Consider the following 18742-nt stretch of genomic DNA (forward strand, 5'->3'; position numbering starts at 1 on the left):
TCTTCTTCCTCTCGTACCCCTATAATACAAACATTATTCTGTTTGGATTGGTCACACAGTTCTCTCAATATTTTTTCATTCCTAGAGATTCTTCTTTCCTGTTGCTCTTTCAGAATTAGTTGTATTATATGTTCATACTATATGTGGTTTTGGGAGGAAGCCACTGTCTCACCTCTCCTGCCGCCATCTTTAAACCAATCCTATCAGTAGTGTAGCTTCTTTACACTGATGTCATACTCACTGAGGGCCGCAGTCAAGTCTTCCATGGTTAAGTGTACTTGCGGCCTTTGCTTTTGCATTGGGAGGTCCCAGGGCTGTGCCTTTCATTTTGTGTTGCTGCAGGGAATCATGGGCAATATCTGAGATGAATTGATGGGCAGCTAGGGAGATGAGCTGAATTACATGTGCGTTCAAGGCCTCAAAGCCAGCATGGTGCAGCAGTATCCAGTCAATACATCTGGGAATATAGATATGGAATCCTCCAGCTGCAGTCAGGAAGTCCACTAGAGGTGCGCTGGATACCGTCGGCCTCACCCCTCCATTGGCAGTGTTGAGAGTGGGTAAACCCCGTTAGACACGGCCCCGTCTGAGGACTCTGCACCGCCCAATGATGGCTTCCCCGCTCTGCCCGGCCAGCTCTCCAGCCTGTGCTGCCGTGCGTCCCATGCTCCCTGCTCGCCTCCAGCCGCAGACACCCCTGCTGTCACTGTGGAGCTGGACTTTTTCTTTTTTGCAGGAATGCGCTGAGGGCCGTGCTCTAGGGGCTGAGGTAGTGGAAGCCAGTGCTTCTTTGTGGTCTGAACCTGAGCTGCTACAGTTTGCCATCTGGGTGCAGGAGGCAGCTTTCTATTTCTTCTTGAGTGAGTTTTGGTAGTTTATAACTAGCACTACCAAGTAATTTGCCCATTTCAGCTATTTTGTCAAATTTGTGAGTTTATTTTTATTTATTTATTTATTTTATTTTATTTTTATTGGGGAAATAGCAGGGGTCAGCACATCTGAAGTGCAATGGATAAGCCTCGCCCTGGGAAAACCACCTTCGTGATCATGGTATCTCCCCTGCCAGGTAAGTATCAAATTTGTGAGTTTAGAGGTGTCCATTGTATTTCCGTATCCTTTTAATGTCTTTAGGGATATAGTAATATCCCCTCTTTTGGGTAGTTTCCTCTTGTTTTCTTTGGTTAGCTTGGCAGTGTTCTTTCAAAGTAGCTCACTAGCTTTGATTTTACTGATTTTGTTGTTTAGTTTTCATTGATTTCTATTCTGTCTTTAGTATGTCCTTCTATATTTAGTTTTGGTTTTGTTTGCTTTTCTCTTTCTAGATTTATTTAAGATGGGAGCTTAGATTATACATTGGAGTCTTTTTCTCCTATGATTTACTGCCTTAATTTCTGAGTAAGAATCCTGTAAATTTGATATTATATTTTTATTTTCACGTAATTCATATTATTTTCTCTTTTCCCTTGAAATACCTTTATTGACCCATGGGTTACTTAGAAGTGTATCTAATTTCCAAACTTGAGATTGTTTTGCTTTTAACTGTTTTGTTACTGATTTTAAGTTTATTACCCTCTTATCAGAAAATGTTTTGTATGAATTGAAATTTTTCACTTGTTAAGATTAGTTTTATAGTGTTGGTGGTATAGTGGTGGCATAGCTGCCTTCCAAGATTAGTTTTATGGCCCAAAATATGATGTCACAGTGAATGTCATAATGCACACTTGAAAAGAATGCCCATTGTGTTGTGGCCAGGTTACATACCTGAATGTCATTAGGTCCTGTTGGTTGGTGGTGTTGGTCTATGGTGGTGGTGTTCGAGTTACAGACTTTTCTCTTTTCAGTTGTATCAATTTCTCCTTCATGTAATTTGAAGCTCTTTTGTCAGGTGAGTGTACATTTAGAATTTGATGAATGGAATCATAACATTATGTAATGTCCCTCTTTACTCCTTGTAATTTTCATAGCTCTGAAGCTCTGAATATTTTGTCTGGTATTAATATGGCCTTTAGCTTTCTTTTGTTTAATATTTCACATTTCCCTTAATGGTGGTCAGATTCTCGTAGCTTTCCATCATCTGTGTCTCTCTCTCTCTCTCTCTTTTTTTTTTTTTACATTCATTCCACAAGACTTTTGCTTAGATGAAGGATTCTCTTCTGGGCTGGCAGTTCTTTTCTTTCCTCACTTTAAAGATATTTTTCAACATTCTGTGACCTCCATTGAATTTCATGAGAAATGTGTAATCATTCAAATTTTAGTTTATCTTTGGTTTTCAGCATTATGACATGTTTAGGCCTTATCAGGCCTAACTGTTTGTTACTGATTTTGAGTTGAGGCCTTCTCAGACCTAAACTCTTTGAATTTGCTCTGTTTGAGGTTTGCTGAGTGTCTTGAATCTCTAAATTTATGTTTTTGTCAAATCTGTGATCTTTTCAGCTTTTAGTACAAATTGTTTCTCTAAAATAATTAAATTTTCTTTTCCTTTATGTAACACCTATAATGTGAAATGTAGACAGATTGATACTGTCCCACAAGTTTCTAAGGATGTATTCATTTTTTCCCAATGTTTTTTCCTCTTTTTTCCTCAGTGTAAATAATTTTCATTGCTTTGTTATCTTCAAGTTTACAGACTCTTCTATCATCTCTGTTCAGTGGTTGAGCCCATGCACTTTCTTTTAATGATATTTTTCAGTTCTAAATTTTTCCATGTGGATCTGTTTTTATAGTTTGTATTTTTCTGCTAAGAACTTAAGTCTTTCCAGTTTTTTCAAGAGTATTAACCGTTAGTACATGTACTATGCTTATAACAGCTGCTTTAATGTCTTTATATGATAATTCCAGTGTGAGGCATCTCAAAATAGGCATCTGTCCTTTCTTTTCCGAGATAATTTGTCACATTTTCCAGTTGTGTGTATGTGTGTGTTGTTTGTTTCACCATGTGGACTAAAGTTTGAATTTTATTCTGGCCATTTTGTATATGATATTGTCATTTCTGAGTCATGTTTGCATCTTCTCAAGAAGGTTGATTTGTTTTATTTATTTCCTTCCTTACTTTTAATTTTCAGTAAGGTGATTGATATCCACTCTTATGATGGTTTCCCATGAAAAAACAATGTGGTTACTACATTTACCCATATTATCAAGTCCTCACCCATACCCCAATGCAGTCACAGTCCATCAGTGCAGCAAGATGCCACAGATCCACTATGTGCCTTCTCTGTGGTACACTGTTCTCCCGGTGATCCCCATGCCTTGTGTACTAAACATAATACCCCCCAATACCCTTCTTCCTCCCTCCCCACCCAGATGCCCACACCCCTCCCATTTGGTAACCATTGGTTCATTCTTGGAGTCTGTGAGTCTGCTGCTATTTTGTTCCTTCAGTTTTGCTTCATTGTTATCCTCCACAAATGAGGGAAATCATTTGGCATATGTCTTTCTCCACCTGACTTATTTCACTGAGCATAATGTCCTTCAGCTCCATCCATGTTGTTGTAAATGGTACGATTTGTTTCTTATGGCCAAATAGTATTCCATTGTATATATGTTCCACATCTTCTTTATCCATTCATCTACTGATGGACACTTAGGTTGCTTCCATATCTTGGGTATTGTAAAAGAGTGCTGTGATAAACATAGGGGTGCAAATGTCTTTTTGAATTTGAGAATTTGTATTCTTTGGGTAAATTCCAAGGAGTGGGATTCCCGGGTCAAAAGGTATTTCTATTTTTAGTTTTTTGAGGAACCTCCATACTGCTTTCCATAATGGTTGAACTAGCTCACATTCCCACCAGCAGTGTAGGAGGGCACCCCTTTCTCCACATCCTCACCAGCATTTGTTGTTCTTAGTCTTTTCGATGCTGGCCATCCTTACTGGTGTGAGGTCATGATTTGTTTGTTTTAGATGACACGTTCTGTCTCACTTTCTGTATGTGGTGCTTCTAATACTAGTTCTGTTTTCAAAACTTTCCCTGAGCTCTTTGCATTTGCCCTGTGCTATGTCTCTCAGTGGTAGCCTAGGACTTAGGCAGTAGTATATGTCATCCATTATTAGTTCTCTTTCTCATAGTCTTTGCTATACTTTCTCAGTCTATTTTCAACAAACAGAAGTTGTTATTTGTATTACTTCATACCCAGAATGGGGTCGTCTTTTCCACTTGTTTTCTTCTCCATGATTTCCTCCATACTCTTCAGTTTCCAGTGGCCTTTTCCCATTTACTTTGATCAGAAAGATACAGATGTGTTTAGACTTCTGCATTGTACAGCTCCCCCGTAACTGGGGCTGTCCTTGCTTAAAGTGCAGAAAGAAGAGAGAAAATGAGAAAAAGCATAATGACAGTTCCCCTCATCTTTTGTGAATTTTTCCTAGCTCTCCGGGCCTGAGAGTGAGGTTTTTCTCATGTGGGTGTTCTGTTCCTTTGGCACTGCATGTCTGTGGTTGAGAGAAAAAAGAAAAGGGGAAAAACAGCATATTTCCCCACAATCTGAACATCACAGGGTCCCCTTTGGGACAGAAGAGCAGGATTCCTTTTAAGGGTTTTCTTGTCTTCAGCACTATCAAAATAGTTACTCAGGCAACTCTTTGGTCAAAGCCAGGAGATAGAGGAAAGCGGAATCAGAAAACTCATGACTACACCTATTATATTTCAGGTTTTGACTTCTCTGTCCAATTATTTATATTACCTACTTATGGAATATTGATATCCTTTGGCCATTTATATATTGTTGGATTAGGTACTTTGTGAATGATCTGAATAATGTGTATATATTTAAGGAATATTAACCGTTAATGTGGATGTTTCTGTTCTTGGGTTTGACTCAAATTTTTTGACGTAGAAATTTTTTTAATGATTTAGTCTTTTGTGGATTAAAAAAATTTGCTAAAAGGTGTTTGGGTAGTCTCCCTAATCAGAGTTTGTGTTGTAGTTTTCAAAATATTCTATTTTAGTTTTCTCAAATTTGAGCCAAATTTCTTAAAATTTTTTAAAGGGGCTGTAGGGAGAAGAATTAAGTAATCGGTTAGTCTAACAAATAACTGTATATTATCTGTAAGACATAGTGTGTAGGATGTACAGAGGCAATGTAAAGATGAATGAGTCACATCGTGCCTACTTGTCTGGAGCAGAGGGGTACTCGTGGTGTAGTAAATGCTGAAGGATGTTTTGGAGCATGAAGGGACAGTGACCAGCTCGTCCTACTGGAGTGAAAACTTCACAAACATTACCTTTAATCTAAATTTTGAAAGATTTTGAATGGGAATTTGTTAGGCAGATAGAAAATAAGATGCAAATCATGCAGGTACTTACAAATTTTTATGTAAAATAATGCTTGTAATAAAGGTACTATAATTTGATAATTCAAAGTTCTTAAATAAAGTCTTAAGTAACATAGAAGGCTTTTTGTTTTTCACGGGTATATTAATTGAATAGTAAGAGTTTATATAGAATTTATTTCAGTCTCCTCATTTTAGAAGTGATAAGTTAAGTGACTTTCTTGTGGTCACATATTCTTGGAAGAATTGTAATTGAAGCTCTGTTCCAAGGAACTAACTTCCAGAGCAGAGAGATTGGTAAAAGTGTAGAATATGGGGCAGCTTTGAAAATATGTTAGAAAAGGAATACAAACTAATGATTTGAGTTTTTACTGCAATGTAGTATTAATTTAGGGAGGAGCAAAAGATATGTAAATGTGTTTTATGTAGTTAGAAGTTTAATAACAAACATTATAATTGGTTCAATTGACTTCACTAAAAATGAGACAGGCTTAAAAATTTTTCTTTAGTTTAAAAAATTTTTGAAATTGAAAAAATTTTAAACATTTAAAAATTAAAAAAATATGCTTTGGGCATGGAAAGAACTGGCTAGAGCTTTATTTTCCCTTATGAGTTTAATGAAATCAATTTTGGAGTTTTCAATTTTAATTGGTAAATTTAAGGAGGTCATGATAACTAACATTTAATGTACTGCTTATTGTTCCTGAGTACTAGTCTATACTTACCATTTATCAACTCATTTAACCCTCACAGCTACTCTAGGAGGTAGGTTATTACTTTCATTTTATGGATTTGGAAAAGGAAGCTACCCAAATTCATAGTTGGTAAATAATTGTTGCCAGGATTCCTATCTAAGCAGTGTCATTCTAGAACGAGGTTCTGAAGCTTCTCATTTATGGCAGTCATTTTTAAAATTTGGTAATCTGATATAAAGGAACTGCTATCAGAACCACCAGGAATTCTGAAGTGTATCTACTTATGTAAGGAAGCAGATTTGATGTGGCCATATTTTAATGTGAATCAGGTTATGAAGGAAACAGTTATCTGTCTATGTTAAATTCATTATTTTCTTGCATTTCAATTTTCTTAGGAATGTCTGTGTTAAAGTTGATTAAACACTGCCATGTGGTATCTGAAAGGAAAAGAAATCTTACTGATTTAATTTACCAAATTAAATCTATTGTCTTATTTTCTTGCATTTGAAGGTCATTAATAGGTGGGAATCTTCCTGTTGTCAGAAACATATTGTGGGCATATTTTGAGTTGTAGGGCATGTTTTTAATGGTCTTCCTACTATATTTACCTCTTTTGCTGATGAGCTTATTGCATCAGAGTTAGATAAATCTTTAAGTACTGATACAGAAAGCCTTCCAGAACGTAAAGATTTATCTAAGTTTTAGAAGTGTATGTATAGTATGTAATTACATACTGTATATAGTGGGAATCTTTTTTTGTTAAAGCAGCGTAGGTGATTGTGATGATGAGCCGGGTTTAAGACTCCTGCACTAGTAGGCAACACTTCTTTTCAGTGAAATTCCAGGTCTAAGATAATTTTATATATGTAGTCAGAAAATGATGTTATACTAATTATTCTTAGCAACTTTGCTTTTCCTTTTTTCTTCTCATTTCTCTACAATAGTTTATACCAAAGTGGCTTCATTCATACGGATGAACCAAGGATTGGGCTAGCGCTGTACCATTAGAATCAGACAGCTGATTGCCCAGCAGGATGCCGTCGACTAGCCCAACAGGGAGCCTGAAGGACCCTGAAACTGCAGAACTCTTCTTCAAAGAAGATCCAGAGAAGCTCTTCACAGATCTCAGAGAAGTTGGCCATGGAACCTTTGGAGCAGTGTACTCTGTAAGTGTTAAAGGCTTAATGTCAGTGACCAGCGTTTACTTAATATCCAGTCCTGGAAGAGTAAAAATCAGTAATACAAAGAGATATAGGCAATAGTCTATTTTATAGTCACTTGTATTAGGTGTATATGAAAAGGTCATTTTATTTATTGAGCTTCTTAGATTATTGAAAAAATGGGAAAGATATTCTGCTTTAATTTCCATGTTGTTTACACCACTTTAGCAGTTTTATGACTTACATTGCTATTGAATCAAATATTGCAAAACACTGACTTACATAAAGTCCCGTGCACACATTTTATTATCATTCATTCATTATTTCTTCCTATTAAGATTGCTTTTTTTTTCCTCAGCAAAAAGTTTTGTATAGATGTTTAATATTTTGGTAGTATTACAGATTTAGTTTTTTAGTTTTAATGGGAACCTTAAGAATAAAACAACAGTTTGAAATATTATTTCCTCAGAGAAAATGTGTTCCAAATTTGTAACAATTTGAACTTTTTATTTATTTCCCATGTGTAAATTAGAGGTAAAAATAAGGTAGTAGGAATTCCCTCTGTAATTTTCCTACCCAAGGACAGCTGCTGTTAAAATTTAGATAAACATCCTTCAGAATATTTTTGTGTACACATGCTTTATGTGTGTGTATGATGTAGGTTATGTTTGTTTGATTTCTGGTTGGACACAGAATAAGGGAAGAGGCACTCAGAAACAGGTATTTCATAAACAACCTTTTTTCTGTGTTACAGTTTTGTCTGAATGTACACTTCTCCTGTTGTTCTCCTTAATACTAATGTGGAGAAATATAGAATAATAAAGGAAAAAAATATGCAGACTCTTATAAATGGGCCCAATAAGAGAACCCTGTTGAAAAGATCCCTGTCATGTAGCCCTTCAATGAGTGTCAGTAGTATTTTTTAATTGACTTACTTTATTAAGTATAATTTATATACAGTAAATACAGATATATTAAATGTATAGTTCAATGAAATTAGACAAGTTATATGCCACAACAACTATTCAAGATACAGAATGGTGATAGTGTGGGGACTAGAAAAAAGCACATAGAGGACAGAATGAAAACTTGTTTTACCTCTTTTGATAATAAATATTCTATATAGTTAAAACTTAAAATGAAGTCATTATGTATGGGGGGAGTCATGAAAAGGCAAGCAGAAACAATGAATCCAACTGTATTAGGGCTATAACCACATTGGAGTAAAAACCAAAACTAATACGAGTAACTTTCATACACAGTATTTTAACTTTATACCCTCTGTCTCCTTGGGAAGAGGAAACTGCAAACAAATCTTGAACTCTTCTCAGTAAATTTGTTTCATATTGGTATGGGTGTGACAGTTCTGAAACTGTGTGTTTCAAGATTGAGCAGTGAGTAATTTTGATGCCATTTGGAGTCAGATCCTAACTGAAAGAATGATAGAAATAGGAAATTGGCAAAAGTAAGAAAGAACCATGTAGGACTAGATAGGTATTGGATAGGAATTTGTGGCATTAATATGAACTAATTGTATGACATATATATTTCCTAGCTCTCTCTTCTGTAAGATTCTAGTTGCATTGATATCCCAGTAGCAACAAGCACACTTAGCACTCAGATCTTGAGTTCCTCACTACATGGATCAAGAGCTTTGGAGTAATGGTTCATTCTATTGTGGGGACAGGGATCATTAAAGATAAGCTCTAGAATATCTTGTACCAGAAGGTTAAAAAGTGCTTTAAAAAAAAGGGCCCTTTCAAGAGGATGCTAGAACCAGTTTAAAGGTGCTCCCACTGGCCAGATCTGGAACAATTTGAGCATCAACATAAACATCTATTGATTATAACCCATTGAATAAAATAGGAATTCCTAATTTCCATGATAGATGAAGGATGGATAGATAGTCGGAAAGGTAGGGCTTTTCTTTATAATAGAATGCTGACTGATACATGTGAAGGGAATGGTAGAGTTGGGAAAAACCAGCATTTTGAAGATTGCAGCAATCATTGCAAAGATTGTTTTGGGTAGAATCTTCAGTGGTTGCTAAATCTAGGGGGAAAGTTTGATGAGCAGGATATTTATATAGTTTAAAAGTATCTCTCCACGGATTGCTTGTTAGATACAAAGTAGGGAACAGGGGTTATAACTATATACATTGCAAAGAAACAGTCAAATACCTTGAGTGGGTGATGAAAATTAGTAACCAGTGATGAACAGACATTGTATGCATCCAGATATGATACCCTGAAAAGGACACGATATAACTCATGTAGTATTTTTAAATTTTATTTTGAGTTCCCTTGTCTAAATTTATAAGTCAAATTGGTCCCTACGTTTCTATTTCGTGCTGCTGGTGAGGTTTAGTTGCTGGCTTAGACCGCCTCCATAAAATCAATGGGAGAGCTTTCCTTTTTCCTTCCCTTTTATCCTGGGAAGTTCCCTGGTGAAACTTTCCCACTCACAACTATTTTAAAGACGATTAGTATTCTTTTCAGTCTGCCACCACTGTTTTACTCAAATTTTCTTCTCGAGGGCAATTTTAGTAGTTCTTTCCTAGAGAGCTGTTCATTTCATTGAAATTTTGAAGTTTACAGGCCTAGCATAGACTTGTATGTACTAGTCATTTTGTTTGTTTGTTTACAGTTCTATTCAAATTTCTATATTTTTCCTCTCAATTAGCTCATTCAAAGATAAACATTCATTACTTTTATTTCTAAAGTACCAGCTCCTTGATAATTTGATGTATTTTGCTATCTGTTTAGTTATTTTTTTAATGTTCTTTAAAAGCAGTTTTGATATCTTTTTTGACATGGTAGTTTATAAATGCTTTTATTCTCAAAGAAATGATTTCCCAGATTTAATCTGATAATTTTTACAATGCTCTTATGTCTTTTTTAGGCACGAGATGTGCGCACCAATGAAGTGGTGGCTATCAAGAAATTATCTTATACTGGAATGCAGTGTATGAAGGTAGGTCAAATATATATGTTTGTATTGGCATGTTAAAGAAAGCCATACCATTTTAAATTGGGGATAGGTGGGAATTTTTTTTTTTAATGTTGAAAAACATACAAATATTAAGTGTATATCTCAGTGAATTTTCTTCCACAGACTCAATGTGCCCATTTAAATTGTACCTAGAGCCCTAAATAACATTCCTGACATTCCAGAAACCTCTCAACTGTGTCCCTTACTTTTAATTGTTTAAGATATGTGCTCCTGACACAAGTTTAATTTTTTAAATTGTTGTTTAGCAGTTTATTCTATAATAGAGGGATTATCATGTCTAAGAAAGTAAACTAGAGTAAGGCACATTTGACAGTAAGTATATTGGATATAAGTTTTTAATGGTAGAGAAATTATCTAATCACAGTTTCCAATAATCATCAGGCAGCATATATCTAGTCTGAAAAATAAGGTAATAATCTGAAAAATAAAATTATTGATACTGTATTGCATGTACTTTTGTTCTTCAGTATTCTGATTAGTTATTAATTGCATAAGTTTATAAAATGTCTACTTCTTAAGTGTTATCTGTTTCTTTAATTCTTCAAAAATTTAATTATTTTTAATTGTGGTAAAGTACACTAAACAAATTTACTATCTTTACACTTTAAGTGTAAGTTCAGTGGCATTAAGGACATTCACATTGCTGTGCAACCAACACCACCATCCATCTGCAGAACTCTTTCATTTTGCAAAAGTGGTATTCTACACCCATCAAACAATAACTCCTTATTGCCTCCTCCCTGCAGCCCCTGGAAATCACCTTTCTACTTTCTGTCTCTCTGAATTTGACTCCTTTATGTATCTCATGTAATTGAAATCATGCACTATTTGTCCTTTTGTGACTGGCTTGTTTCACTTAATATAGTGTACTCAAAGTTCATCCATGTTGTGTGTGTTTGTGACTCTGTGTGTGTGTCTGTAAAAACACCACATTTTCTCCATCCATTATCTGTAAATGGTCACTTAGTTGCTTCTACCCCTTGTTTATTGTGAATAATGCTCCTATGAGCATAGGTACACAAATATTTCTTTGAGTCCCTGCTTTTAATACCTCAGGGTATATGCTCAGAGGTAGAATTGCTGGATCAGTCTTTAATTTTTGAAGGTTTTGTTTTTTTATATTTCTGGAATCCCTATTTTATGGTAAATCTTGTTTTTTGTGATAATCACACTTATGGGTATGATAACACTGTTGTGATTGATCACTGTTCCATTATGTTGATACCTAAAAAAACTCTTAATAATTTCTAAAACCCCTCAAAAAACTCAATTTTTTACAAGTTTACTGTATTTTTATTTGCCAATGTATTTTTATATGCCAATATAGCATACCTTTACAACTAGCTTTCCTAGCCAACTTGTGTTGGAGTCTGTTTAATTAGTCATGCCTAGAACAAAAAGTTTCACCTAGGGCAGCATCTTCTCTCATCCAATATTGTATCCTTCCTGGAAGTGTTTTTTACATTGAAGAATACAGGTTTTAGCTTTGTTTTGTTTTGTTTTAAGAGTTTGCTCCCAGAGCATTCAAATTTGAAATGTAAAGCCCATAAAACACTCTCTAAACTTAGCATCTTCCAGCTTACACATTTTACACTGCGAATATCTTCTGCTCTATTTTGTTGAGGGCTTATGAAATAACATAAGAGATATAGGATCTTAAACTCTAGTACAAAACATTCCTTAAAGTTCTGTATTCTAGTTCCCCTACCTTTAAAAATAGGATACAAGTGAGCGGTAAAACTTGGAAAAGCTGAAACAAGAACAAAACACAGATTCTAAGTTCCCATCCCACATCTACTAAGCTTCTAGAGTCTCTGGGTAATGGCCCAAGTACCTGTATTTTCAGAGTTCCCTGATTGCTTCTTAGAAGTAACTATAGTTAGGATATGGCCTAAGTTTCAGAAGCTGTCATAGAGTAGCTTTAATTGCTGAAGGTTCATCTGTCATTTACTAGTAGGCATCAATGGGAAGGCTCTTCGTAAAATCCTGTAGGAAAATGTTTTCATGCTGCCTGGTTTTTCTGTGAACTTCCCTCTGTTATAACCTAAGTGTTCACTAGCATTTTAGAATATGTGCAAGGAATTTAGGTAATTACTTGATCTGAGTTTAAACAGCAGAAAAAACTTAACATTAGGTAGACAATATAAGCCAAAAACACAACAGCTGAACTTTAAGGTATGTAAATTATGCAACAATAAAGCTGCACAAAAGAAGGAAGAGGTTGAACTTTTGAAGAAAAACCACTAAATATAGTATATAGTTTTCAACAGGCTTGGTGTGTTATTGTAAAATTTTAATAAGACTCATTGATAATAAATTTTATGAAAATAAAAATATGTCCTACCTGGAATGAATTTTATGTAATTGAGTTGTAAACTATATGGACATAAGTTCTTTAAAATGTATTAGTTTGACATTTAAATATTACAAATGAAACAAAGTTGTATGTTCTTATTAACATTTTGATCTAATAATTACTTTTTTACTTGTATAGCTTTCTAAGGAAAAGCAACTGTTCCTAATTATTTCCTTTATTCTTTTTTTCTCCCCACAGAAATGGCAGGACATTATTAAGGAAGTCAGGTTTCTACAAATATTAAAACATCCCAACATTATAGAATCCAAAGGCTGCTATTTAAGTGAGCACACAGCATGGGTAGGTATCTGCTCTCCCCTTGCTGTAATTTTAGTAGGTTTAGTTTATAATTAATTCAAAAATGTCTCAAAATGGTTGTGTAAAGCCATGCACAAACACCTTGAAATGTTAGTTCACACTGAGAAAGGAGGAGCAGCTTTTCCTGGAACTCTTGGGCAGTAAGAGATAATAGAACTTTTGCCAGCTTACTTCAGAGATTCACCTGATCATTACGTGCATGGGAAAATGTTCTGATGTATGTTATCGGTATCATTCTTCAAATGCTTTATCAAACATTTGTTGAGAACAATCCTATCACTCAAGCATGAAAATCAGCATACATTTTTGACATAAATGTATTATAAACTATTTAACCACAAGGGTCTTGTGTGGAATGTCGGTGGTGAATCTTGAAGACATCTGAACTGATTGTGATTCTTTGGCTGAATGATACTAAAGGTGGAAAATTGAGACATTTTATTGCAGAAAATGGAAATTAATTTTGCCCCATTGTTTAAACTAAGATAAAGTAGTAATCTTACAACAGTATAGGCATAGTAATTATGTCTTTTAATAGGAAGGCTAAATTTTCTTAGAACAGGAATGACCTTTTATTTTTAATGAGCTATAGCTGATTATCATTTTAATATACTGAACTTAGATTTAGATTTGTAACATTTGGTTTAATTTAGTGGTGATGGTACTCCTAAATTTGAGGCTGTGGTTAAAGAAAAAACAGTGGCTGACAGGGTAGACTGCCTCTCTGTCTTTCAGGTTCTCCATCTGTAAAACAAGGATGATAATAGGGTCTACTTCCAAATGTGGCTATGAGGATTAAATTAGTTAATATATATAAAATACCTGGCACATAAGACGTGCTCTGTGTTGGCTTTATAAGAAAGATTTGAACTGTAACCTAAACTTTGTATATATAGTACCAGAGGATAATTTTCTGCTTCCTAACAATACCAGTATTGCTACTGTAGGTTAATATTAATAGAATATGTATATTCCTTTATAGCTTTAGTTAGTAATTATATGAAACACATCTACAAGCAGTTCTATGTTGGCATTATAGAAGATTAATGTAGTATTGGCTTAATTTTATGTATGCATTTAACAAGTTCACAGAATGTATAATTAAAGGTAATTGATAACTAGAGTTTGTTTCACTTCAAAGTATCTTCTCAATCTCCTTGGTGAATTTGTTTTATCTCATATAGAATCTTTTAATTTTAATAGTGTATTTTAATGTCTTTATCATTTTTTTCCCATGTAGCTTGTAATGGAATATTGTATAGGATCTGTTTCAGATTTGTTGATAGGTAAGTTTCCTTTATTTATTAAGAAATGAAAAGTATTAGTATAATAAAATGAGAATTTGTTCAGTAAGATATTTTTTTAATAATGTTAAAACTTTTCAGGAAGAGTGAAAACCTTTGTCTTTTCTAGAGTCTCAGTGTGGTGTGCACTGTCCTCATTAAATATTATGTTTTAGCATACAGATGAGTTTTCGTTCATTATGATTTAACAGGCATTTTTCTGCATTCTTTATCATTAAACTTGATTGGTTCCTTCTGTTCAGAATGAAGATATGTAGGAATATAAAAAGGGAAAGCTTCTCTTTCATTGTTTTTGTAATCACAAAATAATTGTTAAATGTTGTTTGTTAACTTTGAGGATAATTGCCTGTGAACTATAACAAATAGGCACAACTGCACGCTTGTTATAAAGTTAAATTGCCTTGTTTTATTATCTTGGAAAGCAAAAAGTTGCTTCTTGCTAAATGTTAGTTTTTAAAAATTTCCCCATATGTTAGATATGTGTATATATATTTTTAAATAGAAATGTTCTATAGAATTACCATTTTCAAATGTATTCTTATTTTAAGTTCACGAAAAGCCATTACAAGAAATGGAAATAGCAGCAATTATACATGGTGCTCTCCAGGGATTAGCCTACATACATTCTCATGCCGTGATCCATAGGTAAGTACTTTAAAAATGATCATATATCAAGAAGCAAATGGCTTATTGAATTTATCAGACCTAGAATTTATTAATCTTGAAAGCTTTATTTGTTTTAGGTAAATAAAAGTATTCTGGAGTTTTACAAATTCATATATTTTTTAGTTTATCCATGTCTTAAAAAGAATATACTAATTTATTTGATCTCTTTGTTGAGGATAATTTTTATCTTTTTCTACAAATGCCAGGCTGTCTGAAGTATGTGCACTTTATAGATTTGTGATAGAAATTTAATTATAGAATAATTTAATTTGTGAAGTGGAAAAGATGATTGGGATGATGTATTCTTACTTTTTTCATTTTACAGATGAAGAAACTGATGCCCCAATTTGTGACTAACTTCCCAAAGCTTACAAGCAAGATAGATTAGACTAGAACTAACCTAGATCTTTTGTCCTCCTGGTGACTCATAATGCAGATTTGATTCCATGACAGAGACAAGTAAAAGCGACTTAAGACTCTATGCTTTTGAGATAATCCTTGATAATCCTTGTTAGTGAATAGTAACTTAAAGATTAAACCATCATAAACTACATTTTTAGCATTGGTATTGGTTTTCCTTGTTTTTAGAAGGAAGCTAGCATTTTTTAAATTATCTATGTGGACCAGACAATACAGAGTAAACTTATATAGTAGAGTCATTACAAATCAATGGGTTATCAGTTTTTAGATGAGAATACTAAGGTCCAAGAGAAATCCACATGCATAGTAAATAAGAGAATGGAAGAGTTGGAAGTAAAACCTAAGGTCTTCTCAACTTCAAAGAACCTATCCATTTGTTAACAAAATCAAATGGAAGAAAATAGACTGACTTACTATTATATCCATTATAATACTATGTAGTATGAATTGACAAGTGCTTAGAAATTTATTTCTTTTTGAATGTATGGTATCCATTGGGCATACAATCCCATTATAATTTTCTTAGTTCACTTGTACATTGTTGATTTAGAAAAGAGCTTAAAAGTAAATTTGGGATCATTGATATTACCTTATCCATGTGTTTCAGTTTTCATTTCATATTTAGGTAGGAGAACTATGCTAAAGTTTGGAATGATATGAGTAATTAAAAAAACCAAATTTAGGGCATGAGGTTCTTTTTTCCATTTTAATGTTAAGGGTATACTCAGAAATCTTACAGTTATGTAAGAATGTTCAGCTCAATTTTTTAAACCATTATTTGTACCAATGAACAGGAACTCAAATATAGAGTATGTGCTATTAATTACCTAATTTTTTCTTCTGTTTCTACTGCTATTTTATCTTCTCTTTTAGAAAATTGTTGCTATATACTTACAGGAATTCTGTGTATCTCACTTCTTAATTTGGATCTTAATTATCATTATCTCAACTGAGAGATTATTCCAAGGCCTTCATTATTCTGATTTCTCCTGTGTTTTATAAAATTTTATATGATTTTTATCATTTTCAGTATAATCTTAAGAAGGAAAGACAAATAATTTTCTGTGTTCTTTAAACCCAGAGATATCAAACCAGCAAATATCCTTCTGACAGAACAAGGCCAGGTGAAACTTGCTGACTTTGGATTGGCTTCCATGGTCTCTCCTGCCAGATCTTTTGCGGGAACGCTGTATTGGTAAGAATAGTCCTGTCTGGTATTGATACTCATAATTGAAACAGGCAGTGTGTGGTTGTACTTTTTTCAGATGCTTTATCTTTTTTCTTGGAAATACAGTGTTGCTTTAGACATTACTCTAAGCACTATAGTTAGTTTCAGATATAGATTTGGAGTGCTGCCCTTGTATCTCCTATTGTTGCATTTGTCCCCCCAATGTTTCTTTCCTGTTATCATCTACATCATGTATTGGGTGTAGGAGTGAAAACATTTAAATATTTAAGAAGGGAGAGGATAGAAGTGCTAAGTGGAAATTTTCTTTAGATTTATACTTACTGTGTGTCAGTATCTCTGAATAAGAGTATCTGAAGACTGGTAGCTAATTATGAAATTTTTAAAAATTTTTTATTCTGGAGAATTTCAAGGGAAATAGACAAAAACATAAGGAAGGCTCACATGGCAGTCAGCTGAGCCTAACAGCACTACCCCGGGGCCCGGCTGCCCTGTGTACTTGCTCCTCTTGCCCTCCCTCCACCTCCAGTTATTTGAAGCGAGTTCTAGACATCATCTAATTTTGTTCATAAATAATTCCATATTAATGCCAGCAAGTCTGAAGGGAATAATTTTCCACATCTTCACCTTCCATAGGTGTTTTCTCTCTGTATATGTTGAGAGGTGTCTTAGGTCTACTGCATCTTCTTTTCCACTTACCTTTCAAATCTCCCAACTCCTACTTTCTTAAAGAAAGGCTTCTCACCCGTCCTGAATAGTAGATTGATGCATTGTTCTGAGGATTAAAAGCCTCAAACCATCACCAGAGGGACAACTTGAGAATATGTAACATCTATAATATATAGCATCAGAAATATTGAAGCGTTAGGACACACAGTTTTGGCAAGGGCCTTCTGCCTTCGCAGTCATCTCTCTTCACTTCCTTTTACTCCTTGTTCTTTCTTTTCCCCAATTATCTTCCCTCGCATCTTCTTTTCTAGTGGATCATAAATTACCTCATTTATAACTGGGACAATTGCCATGAGGACACATTAACATGTTATTTACATTGAAAAATGAAGTTTGGCATTTCCTGATAGAAAATAATTCTGATTTGAATGGTTGGTATGACCATGCAGACTGGGGTTGCTAATTAGGTTATTATACAGGAGTGTTTTTAATGAATTGAATGAGCTAGGTCCTCAGCTCCAAGTTGTAAATATCTGTAAAGCACATATACAAAATAATGTATATACATATGTGTGCATTATGTCCTTTGCAATTAAGTTTCAATTGAAAAAAATTTCAATACCAACTCAAAAATATACATGCAGATACATTTTTAAATAAATTCATTGAAAGTAAGAAAATAAAAAGTTTGAAGGCTACTGTTCTGTATGACCAAAACTTTCTTGTGTTGAACCCCAATTTAGATAGAATCCTCTTCTCCTGTATAAAAAAAGGTTTCTTTGGAGAAATAATTCTTCTTAGTGGTCCCCCTTTACAAATCAGTGATCAATATTTTATACTACAAAGGAGCTAGGAAGTTGTGCATTAAAAACAAAACTACTTTTTTAACTTTGTTGAACTTACTCCTCAAGCTTACTTCAACATCTTAACACATTAGAAGCCCTCTATTATTGGCAATTGGAAGTTACATATGTATTAGTTTGTATATAGTATATTAGGAACACAGCACTGTGTACATATTTACATGTTTTTACACAGAGGAACACACATACGCCTGGTGACAATCTTACTAAGCAGTCAGAAACTGTTCTAAATGTCTGTCTGTGCTTAACAACAAGTACAAAGGAAGTATAAGGTGAAGCCTACCAGTGAGAACATTAGAGTCTAGCTGAAGATGTGAATTAGCATTTCATTTTATAACCAAGATGCCTACAAAGTTAATAATTGTATGATTTATTTAGTGAGTGGCTGTCCTAGCCACTTTTATCACAGAACACTACTCCTATTTGCAAAAAAGACTGACAAACTGCTTATTTGTTGTTGCTTATTGTGGCAGATATTTTCTCAGCTAAATGTAGTGAGCTTGTTTACTTCAAGAAAACAAGTGCCAGTGATAAAATGCCCTCTTTTGAGCAACACTTAGACTTTTGTAGTAAGATACTAAAATGAAAATGTTTGAGATTCACTGGCATAAAGGATATACAATATTAGAATCTGCAAACTTGAATTGATGCAGAATACAACCCTGCTCTGGGGAATCTTTCCCCCAGGACGCTGTTACATGATCATGACAAATGGTGAGAATAAGTCTAACACTGTATATGTAATGGTAAATATTTACCTCACAACCTGTAATGCATTTATTTCCCTTTACAAGAATTCTTATGTCTAGTTATATCATCTGGAA

The 18742-nt window shown here is 34.1% G+C and overlaps 1 protein-coding gene and 2 pseudogenes across 1 annotated transcript in view; 1 reads left to right on the forward strand and 2 right to left on the reverse strand.

The window, feature by feature from the left end:
- Positions 1-203: 203 nt before the first annotated feature.
- Positions 204-1060, reverse strand: LOC118969524 (transcription initiation factor TFIID subunit 10 pseudogene; annotated as a pseudogene).
- On the reverse strand, positions 880-1074 carry LOC118969528 (U1 spliceosomal RNA; annotated as a pseudogene).
- Positions 1075-5927: 4853 nt separating this feature from the next.
- The window catches only part of LOC108404328 (serine/threonine-protein kinase TAO1-like), a 55031-nt gene continuing 42216 nt past the window's right edge, over positions 5928-18742 (forward strand). Inside the window, 6 exon segments of the mRNA XM_073235130.1 lie at positions 5928-7130; positions 10026-10097; positions 12691-12792; positions 14051-14096; positions 14663-14759; positions 16282-16395. Of these exon segments, the coding sequence (XP_073091231.1) occupies positions 6999-7130; positions 10026-10097; positions 12691-12792; positions 14051-14096; positions 14663-14759; positions 16282-16395 (563 nt within the window). The 5' untranslated portion in view covers positions 5928-6998.

The sequence above is a fragment of the Manis javanica genome, chromosome 4 (assembly GCF_040802235.1).
Source record: "Manis javanica isolate MJ-LG chromosome 4, MJ_LKY, whole genome shotgun sequence".
NCBI lineage: Eukaryota > Metazoa > Chordata > Mammalia > Pholidota > Manidae > Manis > Manis javanica.